At 41.9% G+C, this 20,891-nt stretch overlaps 1 protein-coding gene across 2 annotated transcripts; it reads right to left on the bottom strand.

Moving 5' to 3' along the window:
* Positions 1-1,212: 1,212 nt before the first annotated feature.
* Positions 1,213-13,485, bottom strand: bap1.S (BRCA1 associated protein 1 S homeolog). Of its 2 annotated transcripts, none has more exons than XM_018261329.2 (17): positions 13,357-13,485; positions 9,834-9,863; positions 9,601-9,655; positions 9,075-9,207; positions 8,857-8,976; positions 8,416-8,477; positions 7,600-7,742; positions 6,956-7,034; positions 6,748-6,871; positions 6,243-6,390; positions 5,240-5,394; positions 4,998-5,119; positions 4,492-4,916; positions 3,621-3,784; positions 2,133-2,225; positions 1,952-2,024; positions 1,213-1,864 (listed from the first exon to the last, which is right to left on the bottom strand). In XM_018261329.2, exons 1-17 carry the CDS (start codon positions 13,391-13,393, stop codon positions 1,731-1,733), a joined length of 2,097 nt encoding a protein of 698 aa, XP_018116818.1. In that variant the 5' UTR covers positions 13,394-13,485; the 3' UTR covers positions 1,213-1,730. The 2 variants fall into 2 exon arrangements, with proteins under 2 accessions (XP_018116818.1, XP_018116819.1); XM_018261330.2 differs by having other exon boundaries at positions 3,621-3,739.
* Positions 13,486-20,891: the final 7,406 nt, after the last annotated feature.

Genomic DNA, 20,891 nt, shown 5'->3' with positions numbered 1-20,891 from the left:
TAAGTTATAAAGATTTTCGCGGAACAAGTTTTGCGGGGAAGGCGTCTAAAAGTTTGGATGATATAATCAGTCTCTGGATCAACTTGTACAAAAGCTATTTTCAATAACCCTGTATTCACTTAATTAAAAAGCCATCTAACCCCTTCTTGAAGCTATCCAATGTATCTGCTACAATTATAAAACAGCAGTTTTTGAAGAAAATGATTACAGCTTCTGGGAAATCATTTTATTTCGCCCTCAGGACACCACACTCACCAGATCAATGGTGTAGGTAAAAACTTTCTTTGCATTCTCACTGTATCGGGTTCATCAGTTAGGAGCCGCCAAAACTTCCTTGTCTTCACAAATTAGGATAAATCACTAAATAACACAGCCATCAAACAAGTGCTTTTTATTTTGTTGCACTACATGTTTCCGATCTAACTGATCGTGAACACCTGAGGAAGGATTAGTTAGATCCGAAACATGTAGTGCAATGAAATAAAAAATCACTTGTTTGATTTATCCTAATTTGTCACCGCACTCACTAGAATCATCCTCCAACCCCCACTCACTACAATCATCCTCCAACCCCCACTCACTACAATCCTCCTCCAACCCCCACTCACTACAATCCTCCTCCCACTCACTACAATCATCCTCCAACCCCCATTCACTAGAATCATCCTCCAACCCCACTCACTACAATCATCCTCCCACTCACTACAATCATCCTCCCACTCACTACAATCATCCTCCCACCCCCACTCACTACAATCATCCTCCCACTCACTACAATCATCCTCCCACCCCCACTCACTACAATCATCCTCCCACCCCCACTCACTGCAATCATCCTCCCACCCCCACTCACTACAATCATCCTCCAACTCCCACTCACTACAATCATCCTCCCACCCCCACTCACTACAATCATCCTCCCACCCCCACTCACTACAATCATCCTCCCACCTCCACTCACTACAATCATCCTCCAACCCCACTCACTACAATCATCCTCCCACCCCACTCACTACAATCATCCTCACACCCCCACTCACTACAATCATCCTCCAACCCCACTCACTACAATCATCCTCCCACCCCCACTCACTACAATAATCCTCCCACCTCCACTCACTACAATCATCCTCCAACTCCCACTCACTACAATCATCCTCCAACCCCACTAGCAAAAAGAATAAGCCCCACTCATTTAAACGGCTGAAACAGTTATTACTTCATTGTTTATTTCATGATGAAAGAGCTGTTGGGGTAACAGCATTTATGAACCTTTAGTGACATTCAGACAATAATTGAAAGTGGGTTGCAACCTATTTTTAACATGATTCACTTCAAGGCTACAGCCAATACAGAAAACAAATATCATCATCTTCATATGAGACGATACTTCTGGCCTATGTGTAATACTGAATAAAAGACAAACGTGTTGTGCGACATGAACTAAAGCCACTGAATGTTATACAGAAATTATATAACAAAGTATTTATAAGGGGGTATAAAAAACTGGCTATGTACATCATATACACAGGGCATTGTATACATATGAGAAATGTCAGATCACTAAACATATAAACCCAAACACTGGGTGTGACAGAGCAACTCACTATTCAACAATTTTAAAAGCCAATGATTTTAGAACTTGGGAATGGCAATATCAACAGCACAGCTATCAGCTCTTTCTACACAAACCTATTGATGATGACACATAACCCATAGCTTTGGGTTGTTTATTGTCTCTTGGCCTTGTAAGGACGGGATCGTTTGCGCCTGTCTGGCTTCCTCTGTTTGTGCAATCGGCCAATGCTGACCCCCTGACGTCTACGAACAGAGATGTTCTGCTCCACCAAGCTTGCCAGCATTCCTTGTGCAGGAAAAGAGTGGAACATAAGGAAACAATTATACTATGGACTTCTGTTGCACAGCAAAGTCAGCTGACCACTACACTTACCTTCCTGAGCCAACATTGAGATGAATGCACAGATAAATTCATCATAGTTATGAGTCCGTCTTTGGTCATCAATCTGCAGGACAGAGTTCAAACACAAGGAATTAGCTGATAAAGTCATGAAGAAATGGTCAAATGCAAAGAGAAAGTGCCAGTATAGTGATGGTAAATGGAACAAAGAGACCTTGAATTTTTTGCGTTTTTCAAGTTCCTCCCGCAGACAGGCTTCAGATGCAGAGATTTCAGCTTCAACACACTTCAGCAAAGCTAGCAGCTCCTGAAATAACAAACAGTTATTTTCCAAACCTCTCCCTTTAAATGAAAACTAAAGCCTAACTAAAGAAGAAGCTAGAAAGGTTGTACATTAAGGTTTGTGCTTCTGAACCAGCCCAAGGCAACCACAACCCTTTAGCAGTAAAGATCTGTGTCTCCAAAGATGCCCCAGTAGCTCCCCACCTTCTTTTCTGCTGATTCACTGCACATGCTCTGTGCTGCTGTCACTTACTGAGCTTAGGGACCAACTTATAATATACTATATGACCTATATGACAGGCCAACCTAATTTTCTGCTTGATGATTTGCAAAGACCTCCAAGTTCTCCACAGCTGCTCAGCGCCCACTGAGCGTGTGAGTGCCACAGACACTCCAACAAATTTCAAGATGGGAAACTTCTGTGACAACTTTGAAGACTTGGATCATTACTACTACAGAGATGCTGAATCTTTAGGCTGGTTCACGGAGTTCAATATATAAAATATGGCATTTCTAGCCATCTTCATTGTTAAAGTTTAGTTCTCCTTTAAACAAACCAAGCCACCAAATTAAATTAGTACACAATCCAGCCTAGTAAGGAGATGCATTATAGAATAACTCCATAATATGTATATTATACAGCAACCATATATTTTAGTCAAATTAGGAAGCTGTAATGCATCTCCTATTAATATAAAAACACAAACTATCTCTAGTATAATGCAGACATCAACACTTTTTTGTGTTTTTTTAAAAAAAAAATTATTATTGGGATTTCTAAACTGCCAATAACCACCCTGAAATATAAAACGGTTGCTTGGGTCATTGCAGCAACTAAAACATTTTAAATCCTGAGGCTAGCTTTGTTTATTTATCACTTGTTGATCTATTCAACTTCCAGTCCATCGATCAAGCATTGTCTGGTTGCTAGGGCAAAAACGACTGCAGCAACCAGAAAACATACTGTACAGGGAGAGCTGCAGAAAACCATTAAGAAACCACAAACAATAATAAATCGAAGGCCAATTGTAAACAATCTTAGAATACCACAGTCTTCACCATGTTTAAGGTTAATGCCAAGTTATATGGTCTCTTAAAAGAATAGGCAGTGCATAGCTTTCCACAACAGTCTAGATACAGGGGTAGCTCTTTAAGCAAGCAATCTAGGGTTTTTTTTTACATTAAATAGAGAAATAGCAATTATCTGTAACGTCAGACTACACAAATATTCCTCTGGGGACAAAGATATTAAGCTACTATAACTAACATGACATAACATGGAAGGAAAGTCAAATTTCAGCTCTTTGGTTCCAAAGTCTCTCTCTGAGCCTATATGTTCTTATATGCATCCCGTATTAATTATAACTGAAGTTATGTGAAGGTGCTGATAGGTTTTCCATTATTTAACTGGGTTCCTTACCTTTGGAGAAAATTTTTCCCCTTGTGGAGCTTCTGTGACTCTGCCACGCTCTGAGTCTGGCTCGGAACTCTCTCTTGGCTCCTCTACTTTGTGGTTCTTGGGGGATACTTTACCCGTGTCTGAATTGGCGGAAGTGAAAGTATCATCAGTAGGTCCCTTTCCACCTTTAATCATAGATTCAACAACCCAATTATCTCACAAACAAATCTATCTGTGCTAATATGCTACCTTCTCCAGCACAGCAGTGATCTTTAAAGCCCCATCTCTAGGTACAGTACAATTATTATAAACCATTCTGTATACAGTAAATGGGTCCTTTGCAAATAGCAAAATTATTATTGGCTCTCCTAACCCTTAGTCTCATCCCAAAACCTTGACTCATCAATAGTTACAATTGACAAACACCAGTATTTTATGTCTCATTATTCCAGAATTACTTCCAGATAGTCTCTCCCTCTGGTATGAATAAAGTAACAAACCAATTAAGTGCTAAAATGGCATAGTAAACATATTTTTACTTTTTCCCTTTATTTTAAAGGTTGATCACTCTGCTTACACATGTAACCTTGCCCATATACCTCCTAACCAATGTAAGCAATAATAGCAGAGAACAGATGGTACAAACCAGACCCCAGTCTGCTTAAAAAAAAGTTTATGAACAAAAAATATTACATGTTGTGTTACAAAAAGCCAGACGTGTTTTGTGCCCTCCAGGGGGGGGGGGCAGGGGAGATCCGATTCCAAATTCATTGTGTGTGTGGCTGGGAGTTCTTCAAAGCAAAAATTATGAGTGGCTTATTACATTGGTCTTCTGGGAGGAGAAACACTTTATACACAAAAAAAAAGTTAAAAAAACAACAACAAAACTTACCTAGCCTGCTAAGAGGGCACAGGTATCCATCCTTGCTCAAATGCAGAATCCCAGTGCTGATATGTGGTCCCAGTTCCCTCACTGCTCTGTTATATCGCACACAATCGAGGCGCGATAGTGGTTCTTCCTCACCAAAGAGAACTTTGGACAGATGAGAGGTGACAGGACTGGAGGGACGGGTTGGGTTGGCAGATCTTAGAGGAGAACGAAGCGGAGAGTTAAAAGCACTGCCAATTTCTGAGGCAGTGTCTGTGCTCTCATTGCTTGGAGTAGGGGAAGGCTGAGAGTGGGGAGCAGTAGGGGCTCCTGTTTTTATGGAAAGGGGGGAGCACAATTCCCTCTGTGTCTCTTTTAGTTTCTCTGCCAAAACACCAGGTTCAGGCCCTGGGGGTGGAGGCAAAGACTCTGAACTTCTTCTCTTGAATCTAAGGGAAGATGCAGATAAATTAGGGTTAGCAATTCAGGTGTTTATGAAATTGGGTAGGTAGAACTGAACATGTTCTCACCCTGGCGGTGTAAGGGTTCTTCTAACATTCTTAGTTTCCTCTTCTTCCTCTTCATCTGTATCAGGAGCCGGTGGAGGGACACCCCGTGACCTACCCACCCCTGCAGCCAAGTCTTCCTCTTCCTGTAATCACAGACATTCAGATGTTGCCACTTTTTGATAACAACATTTGTATTTCTGAAACCCCTAAAATTGTAATAATCTGATACTGATATGAAATTGTGTTTCTAATATTACTCTCACCTGCATAGGTGACTTGGCATAGTTATGGTTATCAAGGAAGGCTGGCAGTCGTGAAGCTGGAACAGGTACATTACCTCCGTTCTGGGGTAGGGGGTTGGATTTACTATAAGCAGACATAACAGGACCTCGGAGGAGGGCCCCTGCTGGTTCTGTACCTAAGTTTAGAAAAAAGGAGCTGCATTAATATATATTGTCTGGCTCAATGTTTATAGTGTTTATAGTGTTTTAAGGGCATGTAAAGGCATAAATTTCTACTTTCTTTAATAAAAAAGAAACCTATCTCCAACATACTTTAATTAAAAATATGTACAGTTTTTATTAAAAAAAAAACGTATTGTATGCAGTGAAATTCTCCCTTCATTTACTTGCTGTGGATAGGAATTGTCAGACAGTCACTAACTGCTCTGCAGGGAAACAATCATACTTATGAACAGCAGGGGAGCCCCCTTGTTTGTTTCCCTGTAGAGCAGTCTGCAACTGTGTAGAGATTAGTATTGGATTTTATTTTTGCTTTTACATTCTCTTTACTGTTTCCAACTCCAGCTGCAGAGACAAAGATCATGGAGCCAGATTTAAACAGATAAACTTGGATTCTATTTGGAGGATTATTTTTCTGCAGCCATTGGTTCTGCAGAGTTGGAAAAAGTTTGTATTAACCAATACAAAAACGATAAAATCCACATTAGATTACATGACAACACATGACCCAGTGCAGTCTTGCTGTATCGGCTTCTCGCATATTATTTGACTTGTGCTGTTTTGATCATTTATGACGATCGCTAAGCAGGACAGACCACACTGAGCATGTGCACAGTCTTGGTCCTGCGAAGATGTTTAACAAAGTTACAACACGGTGACCCCCTGTGGCCAACTTTGAAAGCATAAATCATTGTTTGATTAGGCTTGTGGTGCAGTAAGTTCATGTTTAGTATACAAAATACAGCATTTCTAGCCTTATTCTATTTTAGACTTTACTTCCCCTTTAAATAAAAAAACCCAATACCTGTGGCACTCCTGTGTGATGCAGGGTGCGCCCGGTGGCTCTCCTGGGATACTGGACCCTTTAAAGCAGGACTCTTGGTTTCTTCTGTGTTCAGACTGTCAGTAGGCTTCTGGGCCTGAATCAGTTCTGGCTGAGTTACTCTTATCAACTGCAGGTGACAAAATAGCATGTTGTTAATATCCCAAACCAGTGACAAAATAATCAAAAGTAATGGGGGCCTATGTTTTGCCAATAATTGCGAAAGGAAGGTCTCCAGAAAAAGGCAGTCATGGGGGAAATGACCACATTTGTTTCTCTAGGTGTTAGTGAACTGCAGCTCCCAGTATATGTCTAAAGAACCATAAGCTGTGGACATCTGGGTCAGGGTTTGTGCACTCCCACTGCTACAAATTACCACTGTGCAGTAGAATGCCAGTGAAGAAACACACAAAGTTTGACATTCATTGTTTGTAAATAACCCAACTCTGGAGAGGGGATTTTCAGAGGAGGATAGAGGATAATTTACCTGTTGCAATGCTTCCAGCACAGTCTGTCTGTTCATCTTTAAAATGTTAAGTTTGCTCTCATATTTTAGCCTTCGATCTGGTACCACCGCCATCAGGTTAAACCGAATGTCATGATATGGCTCCCTGCATATACAATACACTTCTATTAGAAACACACAGATATGTGCACCAGTACCCCACCTACTTGCACACATCCCAACCCCTTACCCTGCTGTAGCTAGCCCGATCCTCTCCATGATGACTCTGCGTGCCTTGTCTGTCCATTCTTCATCCTCTGCCCAGGGACCTAATTAAGAGGGCAAAGCTAATGGAACTGCTGCCAACTCTACATCTTTCCATCTAATTTAATGGCAGGTGCCACCCCTGCAGAATGCAGATACTAATAACAAACAACTGAAAGTTGTTCTCAGCATTAATTTTTAAAACATTAAGTAGAGGTGAAATGAGGCTGTGACCACAAAATTCAGACAGACAAATACAAAAGTCCTCTGCACTCAACCCGTTAAATATATTGATAATGGTTCCAATAAGGACCGCTTCTATTTGTCTATTAAACGGATAATTTATCAAATGCAGAGGTTTTATAAGATGGCAGATTCATACATCAATAGAATAATTAATTAATTTATTGCTTACTTTCAAAGTAGTTTCAACACTACATTCTCCACTATTTATAAATGTACTGGTATGGAAGTGAACTTTTTCTACAAAGAAAAGAAAGGCAGTACCCACTCACAGAGGAGTATAGAAGGTGTTAACCCAGATTAACTGTAGAGCATGTTGCACAGCTATGCAAAATGATATGGAAGTAAATGTACTTTTTTTTTTTCCTGCATTTGTCTATTCCTTACCATGGTCAATAGGGTAGACTTTTAGCCCATCAAGCTCAAAAAGTCGTCCTTTAATAGGAACATAACTGACAAAGTGAAACGCTTCCATGGTCCGAACAGCACTGATCCCATTCTGCTTCTCAGGCAGGTGGCGGGGCTCTGGTCTGTAGAAGTCAAGGAAAATTTAGCATCTCAAAATGTGCATAGGGCACGGAGGAGAGAAAGGTTAGCAAAACTTGTGAAAAGAGGCAAAAACTGGGGGGGGGGGTACTACCTCTGGGGGAAAATGGAGTATAAAATGCACGTTACATGATTTCTTAATAAACGAAGTTGATGGTGGTTCTAATTTATTAACAAATTAGTATAATTCCTAAACTTGAAAGCAGACAGCGCTCTCATATGCAGCTTCTACAACTATCTAAAGCCATAGTTCCTAAGCATCCAAAGCAATTCAGGCCAGGAGTTGGGGAGAAGTGAAAAAAAAGTGTCCTCCCCAGTAAAACATGTCATTTGAGAAGGTACATTTAGAGAGATTATTATCCCTCCTGTATTAGGAGGAAGAGTATGACCAAATCATATGAGGTTCTACAAATCATACCGAACGAGTTTACGATTCATCCTCCATGTGCACTGCTGAGAAAGAAACAAAATAAGCAGAACACCTTCCAACGTCAGTGTAGTTTATTGGAGGGTGTACACTGCACCTTTAAAAATAACTTTGGTAAAAGGTTGTCAGTGTAAATGATTAGCAGGAAAGGCAGCAGAAGAGTTTGTACCTGCTCTGCCGCAGAAAGATGGCCTCGCAGGAAAAGGCTTTTTTTTTTTAGCTTTACTTACCTGGCATGGCTGTTGTGAGCTTTTGCCAGTTCTGGAGCATTCCCAATTGCATAACCTTTACTCTGGGAAAGAAAAGATGGTAATGATGTACCTCTATATCCTCTTAGTTACAGCTTAACTGTCTCTATACATATTCCAGATAATACTGCACCTATATCCACCAGCGGGAAAGTAGGTAACAAGTTTCCTCCACAACATCATATATACACATTCCAACTACAGTATCACTGAAAAACAAGCTTATGCATTCAACCAGGGTTTCCCAACCATCTTCATCTCCTGTAGCCCCCCTTCAGACTTTGAAGTGCTTCTGTAAAACCTAAACCACACCCAATCAATTGTTGTCATGCAAGATAAGTCTATTTATTAAACTACCCCATGCAGTTGCCAAAGGTAACACATGCCAGTGTTTAAGAAACTAAACTTTGACTAATGCAGTACCTCTGGGCTGAATCCTTTGGTGAATTCCTTGATCCGGCTCAGTGTGGGCCCCAGATGAACCCCACTACAGTTCAGTAACACACTCAGTAGGGCGTGAGTAGCACATGAATTAGGGATCAGCTAGAATGAACATGAAATAAAAAGGAGCAGCGTGTGATATTAACAAACAGCGTCACACATAATGTCTATACCTTCACATATATTATCTTCCACCATACCTGATGGGCAAAGAACATGTTGTTGACAACTTCATCTTCCATGACGGACGTGTCGTCCAGTAGAGTGGAAACTTTCCGGCGTGACCTTCTCTCTTCGATCCATTTAAATAGAAAGATAAAGCCATACACTGGCCTGTGGAAAAAGATGAACCATTGATTTAACTCTACACTCATAATCCCCTATGTATTTCCTACATGATCCAGAGGAAAGTATAACAACAGCATCAAAGCTTCTAGGGAGAGTAATTTCCATACATTAGGGATACCCTCAGATATCTATAAGATCTACAGGGGAATAAGGAACCAAAGTCTTTATTGCAGAGCCATCTAATATTCATATAGTGTTTATCCTCTTAGGGTAAAAAATTAGTTTGGGACAGTTATAAGCTCGATATTTTATTAGCTTTGTCACCGGATTCACTCTAATTAGAGTCATTTTGTGTACTGGGCCTTCTAAATGGAAGGACAGAAAAGAAGGGAAGTTACAATAAGAAGGAAAGAGATGCCTTTTCCCGTGATATCATACCCTGGGCACTTGCTCTGAAGATCATAGATCTCTTCAACCTGCACCCCTTTCACACCTGCAGGAAAAACAAAAAACAGAATAATAAACAGTGCACACCATTTCTAACCCGCCCACAGTAACTTTTCCTTTCACTAAACACCCATTTCCTGACCAGTAACAGTTAGAATCGGCCATATATATATATCTTATTTCTCAAGTAGATGCTACAATATAAGCTTTTTTCATTTACTTACCAAAATCTTCAACCAGCAGTGTAAAAAGTCCTGAGAGACAAAAAGAAATCATTGAACAATGGTTATTCTGAAATAGAAAGACATTATACATATTATGTGCAGGGCAAAGACCCTGGAGCCATCCCATAAAACTTACATCAGTTTTGGGATGCTGCTGGGACAAGAGGAGCCCCTACAGATATTTACTAGGGGCACTGGAGATTAAAGGAGAACTAAAGCTTAACTAGAGAAGTAGGGGAGACATTGTACATTATGTTTTAGGCTTCTGTACCAACCCAAGGCAACCACAGCCCTTTAGCAGTAAAGATCTGTGTCTCCAAAGATGCCCCAGTAGCTCCCCATCTTCTTTTCTGCTGATTCACTGCACATGCTCTGTGCTGCTGTGTCACTTACTGAGCTTAGGGACCCACTCACAATATACAGTACACATAGTATAGAAATGTCCCAATATAAGGCTGATTAGTAATTAATACAGATAATTACTACGTGGCAGCACAAACCCCAGTGCAACTAGCATCAGAATTTACCAACAAAGCAGGATATGGATTCACTCACACTTTAAAGGAGAAGGAAAGGCTAAAACTAAGTAAGCCTTAACAGAAAGGTCCATCTAAATATACCAGTAAACCCCCAAAGAAGTGCTGCTCTGAGTCCCCTGTCAAAAGAAACACTGCATTTCTTTCCTTCTATTATGTACTCATGGGCTTCTGTATCAGACTTCCTGTCTTCAGCTTAAACCTCATTGCCCTGGGCAAGAGCATGCTCAGTTTGCGCCTCTTCCCCCCCCTCCCTTCTCTACTGTAATCTGAGTCCAGAGCAGGGAGAGACTCAGGCAGGAAGTGATGTCACACCATGTTAATACTGCAGCTCCTATTCTAAACAAACAGAGAGTTTCTAGAGCTTTTTACTCAGGTATGGTAAAACATTCTACAGAATAAATATAGCATTCTAGCTTGCACTATTGCAGCTAATCTATTGGCAATAAAATGCCTCCGTAGCTTTCCTTCTCCTTTAAGACCAATTCTCACTGCTTCCGTCCAGTGAAGCTATATAATTCAGTCCAAGTAACTGTCAGAAAAGGTCAAACGCAGTATTAATTCTGCAAATTCAGGGTGCTTTTATTTCCACACTACATGTTTCGAGCAACAGCACTTTTTCCAAGTGTAGTGTGGAAATAAAAGCACCCTGAATTTGCAGAATTAATACTGCGTTTGACCTTTTCTGACAATTACTTGGACTAAAGCATCAGAATTTAATAATCAGCCCTGTAGTATCAGCTTATATTACAGGCCAATCTCATTTTCTGCTTGATGATATGTGACAACCCCTAAGTTTAGCTTCTCAACAGCTGCTCAGAGCCCACTGAGTATGTGAGTGTCACAGACACTTTCCAAGATGGGGATCCCCCTGTGACAAGTTTGAAGTCCTGGATCATTGCTGCTATTGACAAGCTGAAACTTTAGGCTAGTGCAATAAGTTCAGTATATAAAATACGGTATTTTTAGATATTCATTTATAAGGTTTAGTTCTCTTTTAAACTCCCATACCAATATCTACCTTTAGCTGTAAGTGGACACTGGATATTGCAGTTGAAACACCAGCTGGTGGGCTGCAGGGCTGGGCATTTACAGTGTAAAGTATAGCAACCACATATGTGTTCATTTGTTCAGGCATTACATAGAAGCACAAGCCTCCAGTTACATTCTCCAGTTATTAATTTATTCCAAGCCCTGTGGTGCAATGCTGTGATAACTTTCTGGCACCATATAAAATGATGATGTTGATACTGAACCAGTGATCCAGGACAGCTGCCATAACGGTGGGCAGCAGGACATTGACTGTTTATACTTCCAAAGCTATTTTGATTTTATCTTACAAAGTTCTTTACTTGCAGTAGGTATAGAATGGGCCTGGGCGACGCTATAACTGGCCTGGGTGCAATGTTTAGTGTAAATCCTTCTCGGCTATGTGCACAAAATAATTCTTCTGTGCGCACATTTCAGACTTGTGCTAGCAGTTTTTAAAAACGGTGTGCTCAGGTCAAAATTTATACATAATTTTATGTTATAACACAAAATTCTTTGTGTGCATCACGATTTGTGAGCAGGGATACCCAACCAGTAGCTCGCGAGCAACATGTTGCTCTCCAACCCCTTGGATGTTGCTCTCAGTGGCCTTAAAGCAGGTGCTTAATTTTGAATCCCAGGCTTTGAGGCAAGTTTTAGTTGCATAAAAAACAGATGTACTGCCAAACTGACTCTTCTGTAGGCTGTCAGTCCACATAGGGCAGGGATCCCCAACCTTTTGAACCTGTGAGCAACATTCAAAAGTAAAAGGAGTTGGGGAGCAACACATGCACGAAAAATGTTCTTGGGGTGCCAAATAAGTGCTGTAAATTGGCCATGTGGTAGTCCCTATGTGGATTGTCAACATACATTGAGACTCTCTTTGGCACTGCACCTGGTTTTTATACAACCAAAACTTACTTCCAAGCCTGGAATTCAAAAATGATCACCTGCTTTGAAGCCACTGGGAGCAACATCCAAGGGGTCGGAGAGCAACATGTTGCTCATGAGCTACTGGTTGGGGATCACTGACATAGGGGCTACCAATAGCCAATCACAGCCCTTATTTGGCACCCCGGGAACATTTTTGTACTTGTGTTCCTCCTCAACTCTTTTTACAGTTGAATGTTGCTCGCAGCTGAAAATGGTTGGGGACCTCGGCCTTAGAGGGAACATTGGCAGGGTGACGCTACAAGGAGGCGGGAGTGACGCTACAAGGGGGCGAGGGTGACGCTACAAGGGGGCGAGGGTGACGCTACAAGGGGGCGAGGGTGACGCTACAAGGGGGCGAGGGTGACGCTACAAGGGGGCGAGGGTGACGCTACAAGGGGGCGAGGGTAACGCTACAAGGGGGCGAGGGTGACGCTACAAGGGGGCGAGGGTGACGCTACAAGGGGGCGAGGGTGACGCTACAAGGGGGCGAGGGTGACGCTACAAGGGGGCGAGGGTGACGCTACAAGGGGCGAGGGTGACGCTACAAGGGGGCGAGGGTGACACTACAAGGGGGCGAGGGTGTCGCTACAAGGGGACAGGGTGATGAAGACTGGCTGGTGTATTTTAGAAGAGATTGAATACATCAGTCAATAATGTTCTATGGATAGACAGATCCCTGACAGTAAATGTGAGTGTGTGGTTGCTTTGGTCCCCTGGCCTACTACAGAGCTTGCAATCCATACTTAGATTCAATGGGTCAGCTCGCCCACAGACAAACACAACAGAAACAAAACCGGACACAGAGCTCTGCAGCAGCAGTTCTTACACAGACAGATTTCCTATCACACAGGAAGCTGCAGTTGTGCAGAGTTAGTGCGCCCGCAGGTGCCAAACACAAAGGAATCCGCCCAGGCCTGAGCCCTACAGCGGCACGTAATGGAGCATCATTGTCCTATTTATGTTACACGCACACATGAATCACCCCGACAGTGCGGAAAGTGCTGGGCACGATTAAAAACTCGTACCTGGATCGCTTTCCAGCTCTAACCAGCCTTTATTCATGTTGCCGCCTCCATACCTCCAAGGCTATGACGTCATCACAGCGCGACGGAAGCATTTGTTATTGTTTCGTTCTGGCCTCCCGCGTGTCACGTGATCCTCCCAGAAGTCGGAAGCGTCGTGGAAGATTCATTTTATTTGCAAATGTTTCCAAGCGGCGTGCGTGGCTGGGACTGGCCGCTGTGTTTCAGCTGGTACTTGTTTCTATGAAAGAAGCAAAATGAAGTGTTTGGCTATTTAGTATAATGTTACTGATGTCTAATCCTATGTGACTTTTCATTCATGTTTTAATAGTTTAATTACTTGCCTTCTGAATGTTTCCAGCTGTCAAATAGCCCCATGTAGAATGATCAATAAGACTACACGTGTATTACCTCCCAACTGTCCCTTTTTTGGAGGGACAGTCCCTCTTTTGACAGCTCAACCTGCAGTCCCTCATTTGTACTGAAAAGTCCCTACTTTCTCTGCACTGAACAGCCAAAAAAAGAAACAAAGTTTCTCACTTAGAAACAGCTAGCAGGTGCAAATAAGATACTTTGTAACAATTTTGAGACACAAAAAAAACTGTTTAGATAAGGAGAAATATTTTCAAAGTTTCATAACCTGCCAAATTATGTAAAATGAACGTGGTAGTTAAGGGGTGTGGCCACAGAAAGGTGCGTGGTCACAACATTTTCGCTGTTCTACATGCAAAACATTTTTTTGTTCCTCTTTTTACTTCCAAAATGTTGGGAGGTATGTTATTGCTACTTTATACTACTCGTCTTTCTGTTCTGGCCTCTCCCATACATAGCCCAGTCCCTTATTCAAATCAGTATATTGTTGCTGGGGTCATTTAGACCCTACATTTTAAAAACCTTAGCCGCACCTGCTGCTTTGAGGTCGGCCCTGCGACAGTCACATGACACCTACCCAGCCTCGTTGCCGGGGGCCGTCAATGCCGCACACTCTCTGCAGAGGAGACTGAAGCCGCCGGTGCAGAGAAAAACACTCATCTGCGCAAGAACGTACATAGGAAGTCATTGGCAGATAGAGCCCCTGCCTACCAGCATGTAAGGCGTACGTGCTTGGCAGGCAAAGGGTTAAAAAGTGTCCGTACTGAGATTAACCGGCTCATGCATTCTTTACTCCACAAATTAAGACTGTAAACTCTTGCACTGTTCACACCTGTATTCCACACCTGTAACATCTCTATTGTTCACACCTCAGACCCAGACTGGAACTCCCCATGTTATTCACCAGTTCACACTACAAACTGCTGAAGGAGCATAGTGACACAGCATTGTATCACTGTATGTAGCTCAGTATGAATACTGATAGGTTTCCCTGTCTCTCCTGTTCTATTCAGCCTTCACTATGCTCCCTGTGTGTGCCATACTCTGCCTTCCCTGTGCTCCCTGTGTGTGTGCCATACTCTGCCTGTCCTATGCTCCCTGTGTGTGCCACACTCTGCCTTCCCTATGCTCCCTGTGTGTGGCACAGGTTAAATAGTGGATAACAGATAACGCCATTATGTTCTACAGAGTTTATCTGCTATCTGCTGTGTAACCAGACCCCTTTCATTTTTGATTGGCAGCTCCCATTGCTACACAGCAGTTTATTTATATAAACAAAAGTAGTGTTTCTATAGCGAACACGGAAATTATACCAGTGCAGGGCAACCCTGCATTATATTTGTTTTACTTTAAGACACTTTTATTTTTTTACGTTACTGTTCCTTTAAGGGTATGTTTATGGTATATTTAAGGGTATGACTTACATTTTTCACATATGATATCCCTGCAGTGAGCACCAACCTGTGTGTTACCACCATTAATGTGGACATGGTATTAAAAGTTCATGAGATAACATGGGTGTGGTTTAAAGTGTGTGTGGTTGTCAACACTGGCTTCCATTATCATCCTTCTGGCACAAGGCGAAATGACTGGCTATGTGGATTGGCTTTCTATTCTGACTCACCATCAACTGATAATTGATATCAGTTTATCAAAGTATAGCTGTCTCTCTTTGCTATAACTGGGCATGCTATGCAGTAGCTACGAAGAAATGATCCAGTTGTCCTTTGTTTCTTATATGTATCGCAAAAATGGATCGCATCAATTTGGTGATCTTCTAAAAGTCACAGTTGATTCCTGTCCTAAAAATCTATTGATGACACTTTTTTTTTGCCCATTTTCTAACCCTTTCTTTTTTCTTGAGCATATACCCAGGGCAGCCATCAGGGGGGGACAGGGGGGAGAGTTGTAGGGGGCCCCGAGGTTAAGGGGGGCCCGGCCACGCCACACTTACTTGATTAGCCAGGGCCCCCATCTTTCTGAGAGCTGCTGACTTCGGGAAGGCATGGACGTTTAAGGGGCCCAATTTTATTTTCTCATGTGGGGTCCTAGCCACCAATATTTTTTAATGGGGGGCCCTGACCACCAACATCTTTTTATTTTTAATTAACATGTGGGAACCCTAGCCACCAATATTTTTTTTGTTTTTTTACTGTGTGGTGGGGGGGGAACTGTAGGTGGGGCTTGCAGTGGGTGCAGCCCAGGGGGCCCAGTAAATTTTGTCGTATGGGGCCCTGCAATTTCTGATGGCGGTCCTGCATATACCCATTCCTTACCAAACCCTCTGACTCAATACATACATGCTTATAGGTAGAGTTGTCACTATAATCTCTCTTAAATGCAGGAATTCCCCAATCGGTATATTTCTTTTCATGAAATTCGGATGATGGCTATCCCAGTGCAAAGTACCATTAGTAAAGTCTTCTTTCCTCTACATGTCTGTGTTAATAACATTTTCTGTATTACGATAAATTTTCAATTCTAAGAATTGAAAACAAAATTATAGCTGTTATTATTAAGGCAATGCAGATTTGCCATATTATAAAGATTGTTTCTAAATTAATAAAAATGTGTTCTTTATACCTTGAACATTTATCTAAAATACCTCTTGTATCTCAGCCATCCCAAATAAAGGTTGCATCGGAGCGGGCACAGGATGTTCCCATTGCGTTCTCTTTTGTTTGAAGATAACATGTTTTTGGAAACACAATGAAACTGTGAGTTAATATTAATCTCAATAACGGAAGGACAAAATCTTTTCTAGTTGTTGGATAACTAGACGTCCTGGACAAAAACATATAGAATGACGTGTAGAGTAATTCCATGCAATCAGGAATATGAATTCAGTGTTAACGGAACAGTGACAACAAACAACGTGTTTTAAAGTAATAAAAATATAATGTACTGTTGTCCAGCACTGAACAAACTGGTTTGTTTGCATCAGAAACTCTACTATTGTTTAAATAAACAAGCTGCTGTGTAGCCAATCAAATCTGAGAAATGAGAAAAGGCACAGTATACACAGCAGATAACAGATAAGTTCCATAGTATACAATGGGATTTTACATAGCTTATCTGTTATCTACTGTGTGTCCTGTGCTAAAATGGCTGCCCCCATGGCTACACATCAGCTTGTTTATATAAAGTATAGTAGTGTTTCTGAAGCAAACACACCAGTTTTACCAGTGCAGGGCAACAGTACATTAACTATTATTTCCTTAAAAAACATTTGATGTGAGAAGAAGGTGTTTTAGAGGAGGAAATAAGAGAAAGTGACAATGGGAGAAGAGAGAACAGAAGTAGATGGAAAGATTTTTTTTTTCCAGACAGAAAAAACAGCAATATGTGGAGAGAAGAGAAAGAAAAAACATTAGAAGAGGAAAGAGGGGGAGAAGGTTCAAAGGGAAACAACTAAAGCATCAGAAGTAGCGGTATATCAGGGGTTACAGAACCAGATGAAACCAAAAGCGACTCCAGACTTCACTAGTCATTTACAAGTGATAAATCTAAGTAAACATGAGTTAGATGAGAATCATAGAACAGTGTCACAGAAGGGTTTAACCTTTTGTCCCATGAACAAAACTTAATAAATGACTCTTGTTTAAAGTGTAACACTATTTAGACCAAAAGGGTTAATGTCCAGCTAACAATATAGAGCATGTGTTACATTGGACTCTAACACACCAGGCTGGGCCTTCGCTATGTGGAAGCAGTGAAGTAAGGATGTAGTGCAACTACAAGTCCCATATGCTACTGTGCATGAAAAACAAAAAACAAGGACGCCAGGAGGTTCTTGCAACAAAAATAGAACAGTTTAATGGTCCAAGACAAATGATGCCCAGGATTTACTCATGTTTCTCAGTGGTCAGTGGTACAGGCAACATCACATGCAGAGTGTAACACAGACTTGCCACTCCCCGGCAGACACATTTGGCAGGAATGTCACTTCACCTCTGCGACACACCCTGTATTGGTCTGGATCACCTCAGGGAAATATTCTACCCTGATTCCCTCTCACTGGGATCCCTACACTACAGGCAATATGGCTTGGGAGAGACACCTCCAAAACTACCACTCTTATGTTGGAGCTCAGAACTGCCCCTTTTAGCTCAACCCTAACTGACTTACACACCTAGAATTTACTAGTACAGGAAATACACCTGACACTATTTAATGCCTCATTCACAGGGTCCCTGATTTATCACTAGAAGTACTGGTCCCTCTAATGAATGTGGTTTTACTTGGCCTTGTTATACCAAGGCTCCCTGGAAACATCCAGCTGGGTCAGCAACCAGAAGCCAAAGAGGAAGATCCAGCCCTTCTTACTCACTATACCAAAGTGTGACAGGAAGTGGTCATAACGCCTCTCGGCCAATAATACAACTGAGCAAATTATAACTAGATACATGGACATCTGCCCAGCAACTAGGGAGATCAGGAAGTGTAGGGATTTAAAGCCATAGGGGCACATTAACCCTATGGTGTAGATATCAGAGTTTTAGATTTAAGCCATAAGTGGTTATTATCAAAGAACAAAGATTATGGAACAGGACACTAGTACAGAATTGCTGTGTTGTAGAAGAAGCTCAAGGTTAAATGCCATTCTGTTATTAGAATGTTTGCACAGAACAAGGAATACATCTGTTGTCTCATGTCACAAGTATAGTGCAAGGCCAAGCAAGACTACAAAAACTACAGCATAGATACCATTCTGGATACTGTGCTGACACAGTAGATGAACCTTATTTGGCTATTGTACTGAGCCTGTGAGTCTGTCCCTAAGATGGAAATAGTGACACAGTTATGCTAAAACAAGAATGATGATTGGATTCCTCTGGATCAGCCCCATGGAAGAAGAAATGGTTAAATAGTCATCTGTTGTATTGCTTATGGTCCCCCAACGTCCTCACGAGCTTTCAGGAAACGTGAGCTATTATTTAATACTCTGTATTGTAATACTCTGTATTAATGTATACCTCAAATAAAGCTGTCTGGTTAATTTCCTGAGAGAATCTGTTTGGTTCAAGTCAGGCCCAGGGGGAACTTCGGGGCCAGGCTCGATTTGAGTAAGTATTTATTCAAATCTTAGAGGGACTTACTCATCGTGGCTGAGAACCTTATATCCCTGGAGGACTATAGGAGCATAAATCCGACATTTCACTCCCTACAAAAGATTTATTTCTTAATGGTAGAAAATCACTTGTATAAAAATTTTCCAGTCGACAATCAAAGACACAGTACTACAGCAATGGTCTGATACAGAGAGGTAAGTGTTACAGGACATGCAGGCGCTTTCAAAACTATGTTCTGTTGGGCTTAATGAAGTCATTTGCACATGGATAGGAAACTGGCTACAGGATCGGGTACAGAGGGTGGTTGTTAATGGGACATTCTCTATTTGGAGTAAGGTTCTTAGTGGGGTCCCCCAGGGCTCGGTATTGGGTCCACTTTTATTTAACTTGTTCATTAATGACTTAGGGGAGGGTATTGCAAGTAATGTATCAGTGTTTGCAGATGACACAAAACTATCCAGTCCAATTAATTCCATCCAGGATGTGGCATCCTTGCAACAGGATCTTGACAAACTGGCAATCTGGGCAGCTAAGTGGCAAATGAGATTCAATGTTGATAAATGTAAAGTCATGCACCTGGGATGTAAAAATACCCAAGCCACTTATACCCTTAATGGGACTGCACTAGGCAAATACATTGTGGAAAAGGACCTTGGAGTCCTTGTAGATGATAAACTTGGCTGTAGCAAGCAATGCCAGTCAGCAGCGTCAAGGGCAAATAAGGTCTTGAGCTGTATTAAAAGGGGCATAGAGTCATGGGAGGAGGGGGTCATTCTTCCACTGTATAGAGCACTGGTAAGGCCCCATCTAGAATATGCCGTACAGTTTTGGTCTCCATCACTCAAACAGGACATTATTGTATTAGAGAGGGTGCAGAGAAGGGCAACTAAGCTGGTAAAATGTATGGAAAATCTTAGCTATGAGGAAAGACTGGCCAAATTAGGGATGTTCAAGCTGGAGAAGAGGCGCTTAAGGGGTGATATGATAACTATGTATAAATATATAAGGGGATCATATAATAATCTCTCTAATGCTTTATTTACCAGTAGGTCTTTCCAGCTGACACAAGGTCACCCATTCCGATTAGAAGAAAGGAGGTTCCATCTAAATATTTGGAAGGGTTTGAACTTGATGGACATGTGTATTTTAATCAACCTAAATTAGTATGTTACTATGGTGTACTGTCCCAAATAATAAGGATATCATCACTATACCTAATCCATGATTGTGCTGAATATTTTCAACGTTTCCATAATTTCCGTCATTTACCTTGTGAATGATTGCAAGAGGTTCAGGGGTGCTGTGGGATCCCTAGAGTGATCACCTAGTAAGAAGGTGGGGGTAGCTCCAAGTGCCTCTGTGTCAATAGACACAGCAGTACCCAATTTGGAACAGAAGGCAGGAAGGACTGAGCAGTGCCAAATCCACTATATAGATCTATTATCTTGGAAACTGAGTAACCTTATTACTTTGTCAAGTTTTTTCTGGGCAAAGAATGAAAAGCGCCGCTGCATCTGACGTCATCATGCTTTGGCGTGAAATTCAACTATTTAAAGGGGCCATGGGCAAGTACTCACTGCCCAACATAAGGTCTATGCGATTACTAGTGTTCTGATCTGTTCCTGACCTTGCCTGTCCCTAACCTTGTCTAGTCTGCTGCTTGTCCTGACCCTTGCCCATGTTTTGACTACTCTCTTGGATCCTGCTTTGTACTGCGATATTGGTGTGTTTGACCCGGCCTGTGACCTTGACTTCTCTGTCGTCTCTTGAATCTGTGCTGCTTCTCCTGATTGGTATTGACCCGGCCTGCCCCTTGACCACACTTCTTGTTCTCCGTTCCAGTTACAAAGTTCGGTTTCCTTTGCCTGTCCAGAACTCTCTCCTTGGTCCTCTTACATTAAGACCTGGCAGTTGTTATAGGTGGAAGAGTGAGCAGTGACTGGGACCTTCTAGTTCTGGGTTTGGGACTCCATTCGTAACATTAGCCCTGTAGAACCAGCTTCTATGACATGTGAACCTCATTTTCTGCTAGATCATTTGCAATGACCCATAAGCTTGGCCTCTCAACAACGGCCCAGAGCACTGAGCATGTGC

The sequence above is a fragment of the Xenopus laevis genome, chromosome 4S (genome assembly GCF_017654675.1).
Source record: "Xenopus laevis strain J_2021 chromosome 4S, Xenopus_laevis_v10.1, whole genome shotgun sequence".
NCBI classification, from domain to species: domain Eukaryota; kingdom Metazoa; phylum Chordata; class Amphibia; order Anura; family Pipidae; genus Xenopus; species Xenopus laevis.
The sequence above is the reverse complement of the archived record's forward strand: the minus strand, read 5'-3'. Positions and strand labels throughout refer to the sequence as shown.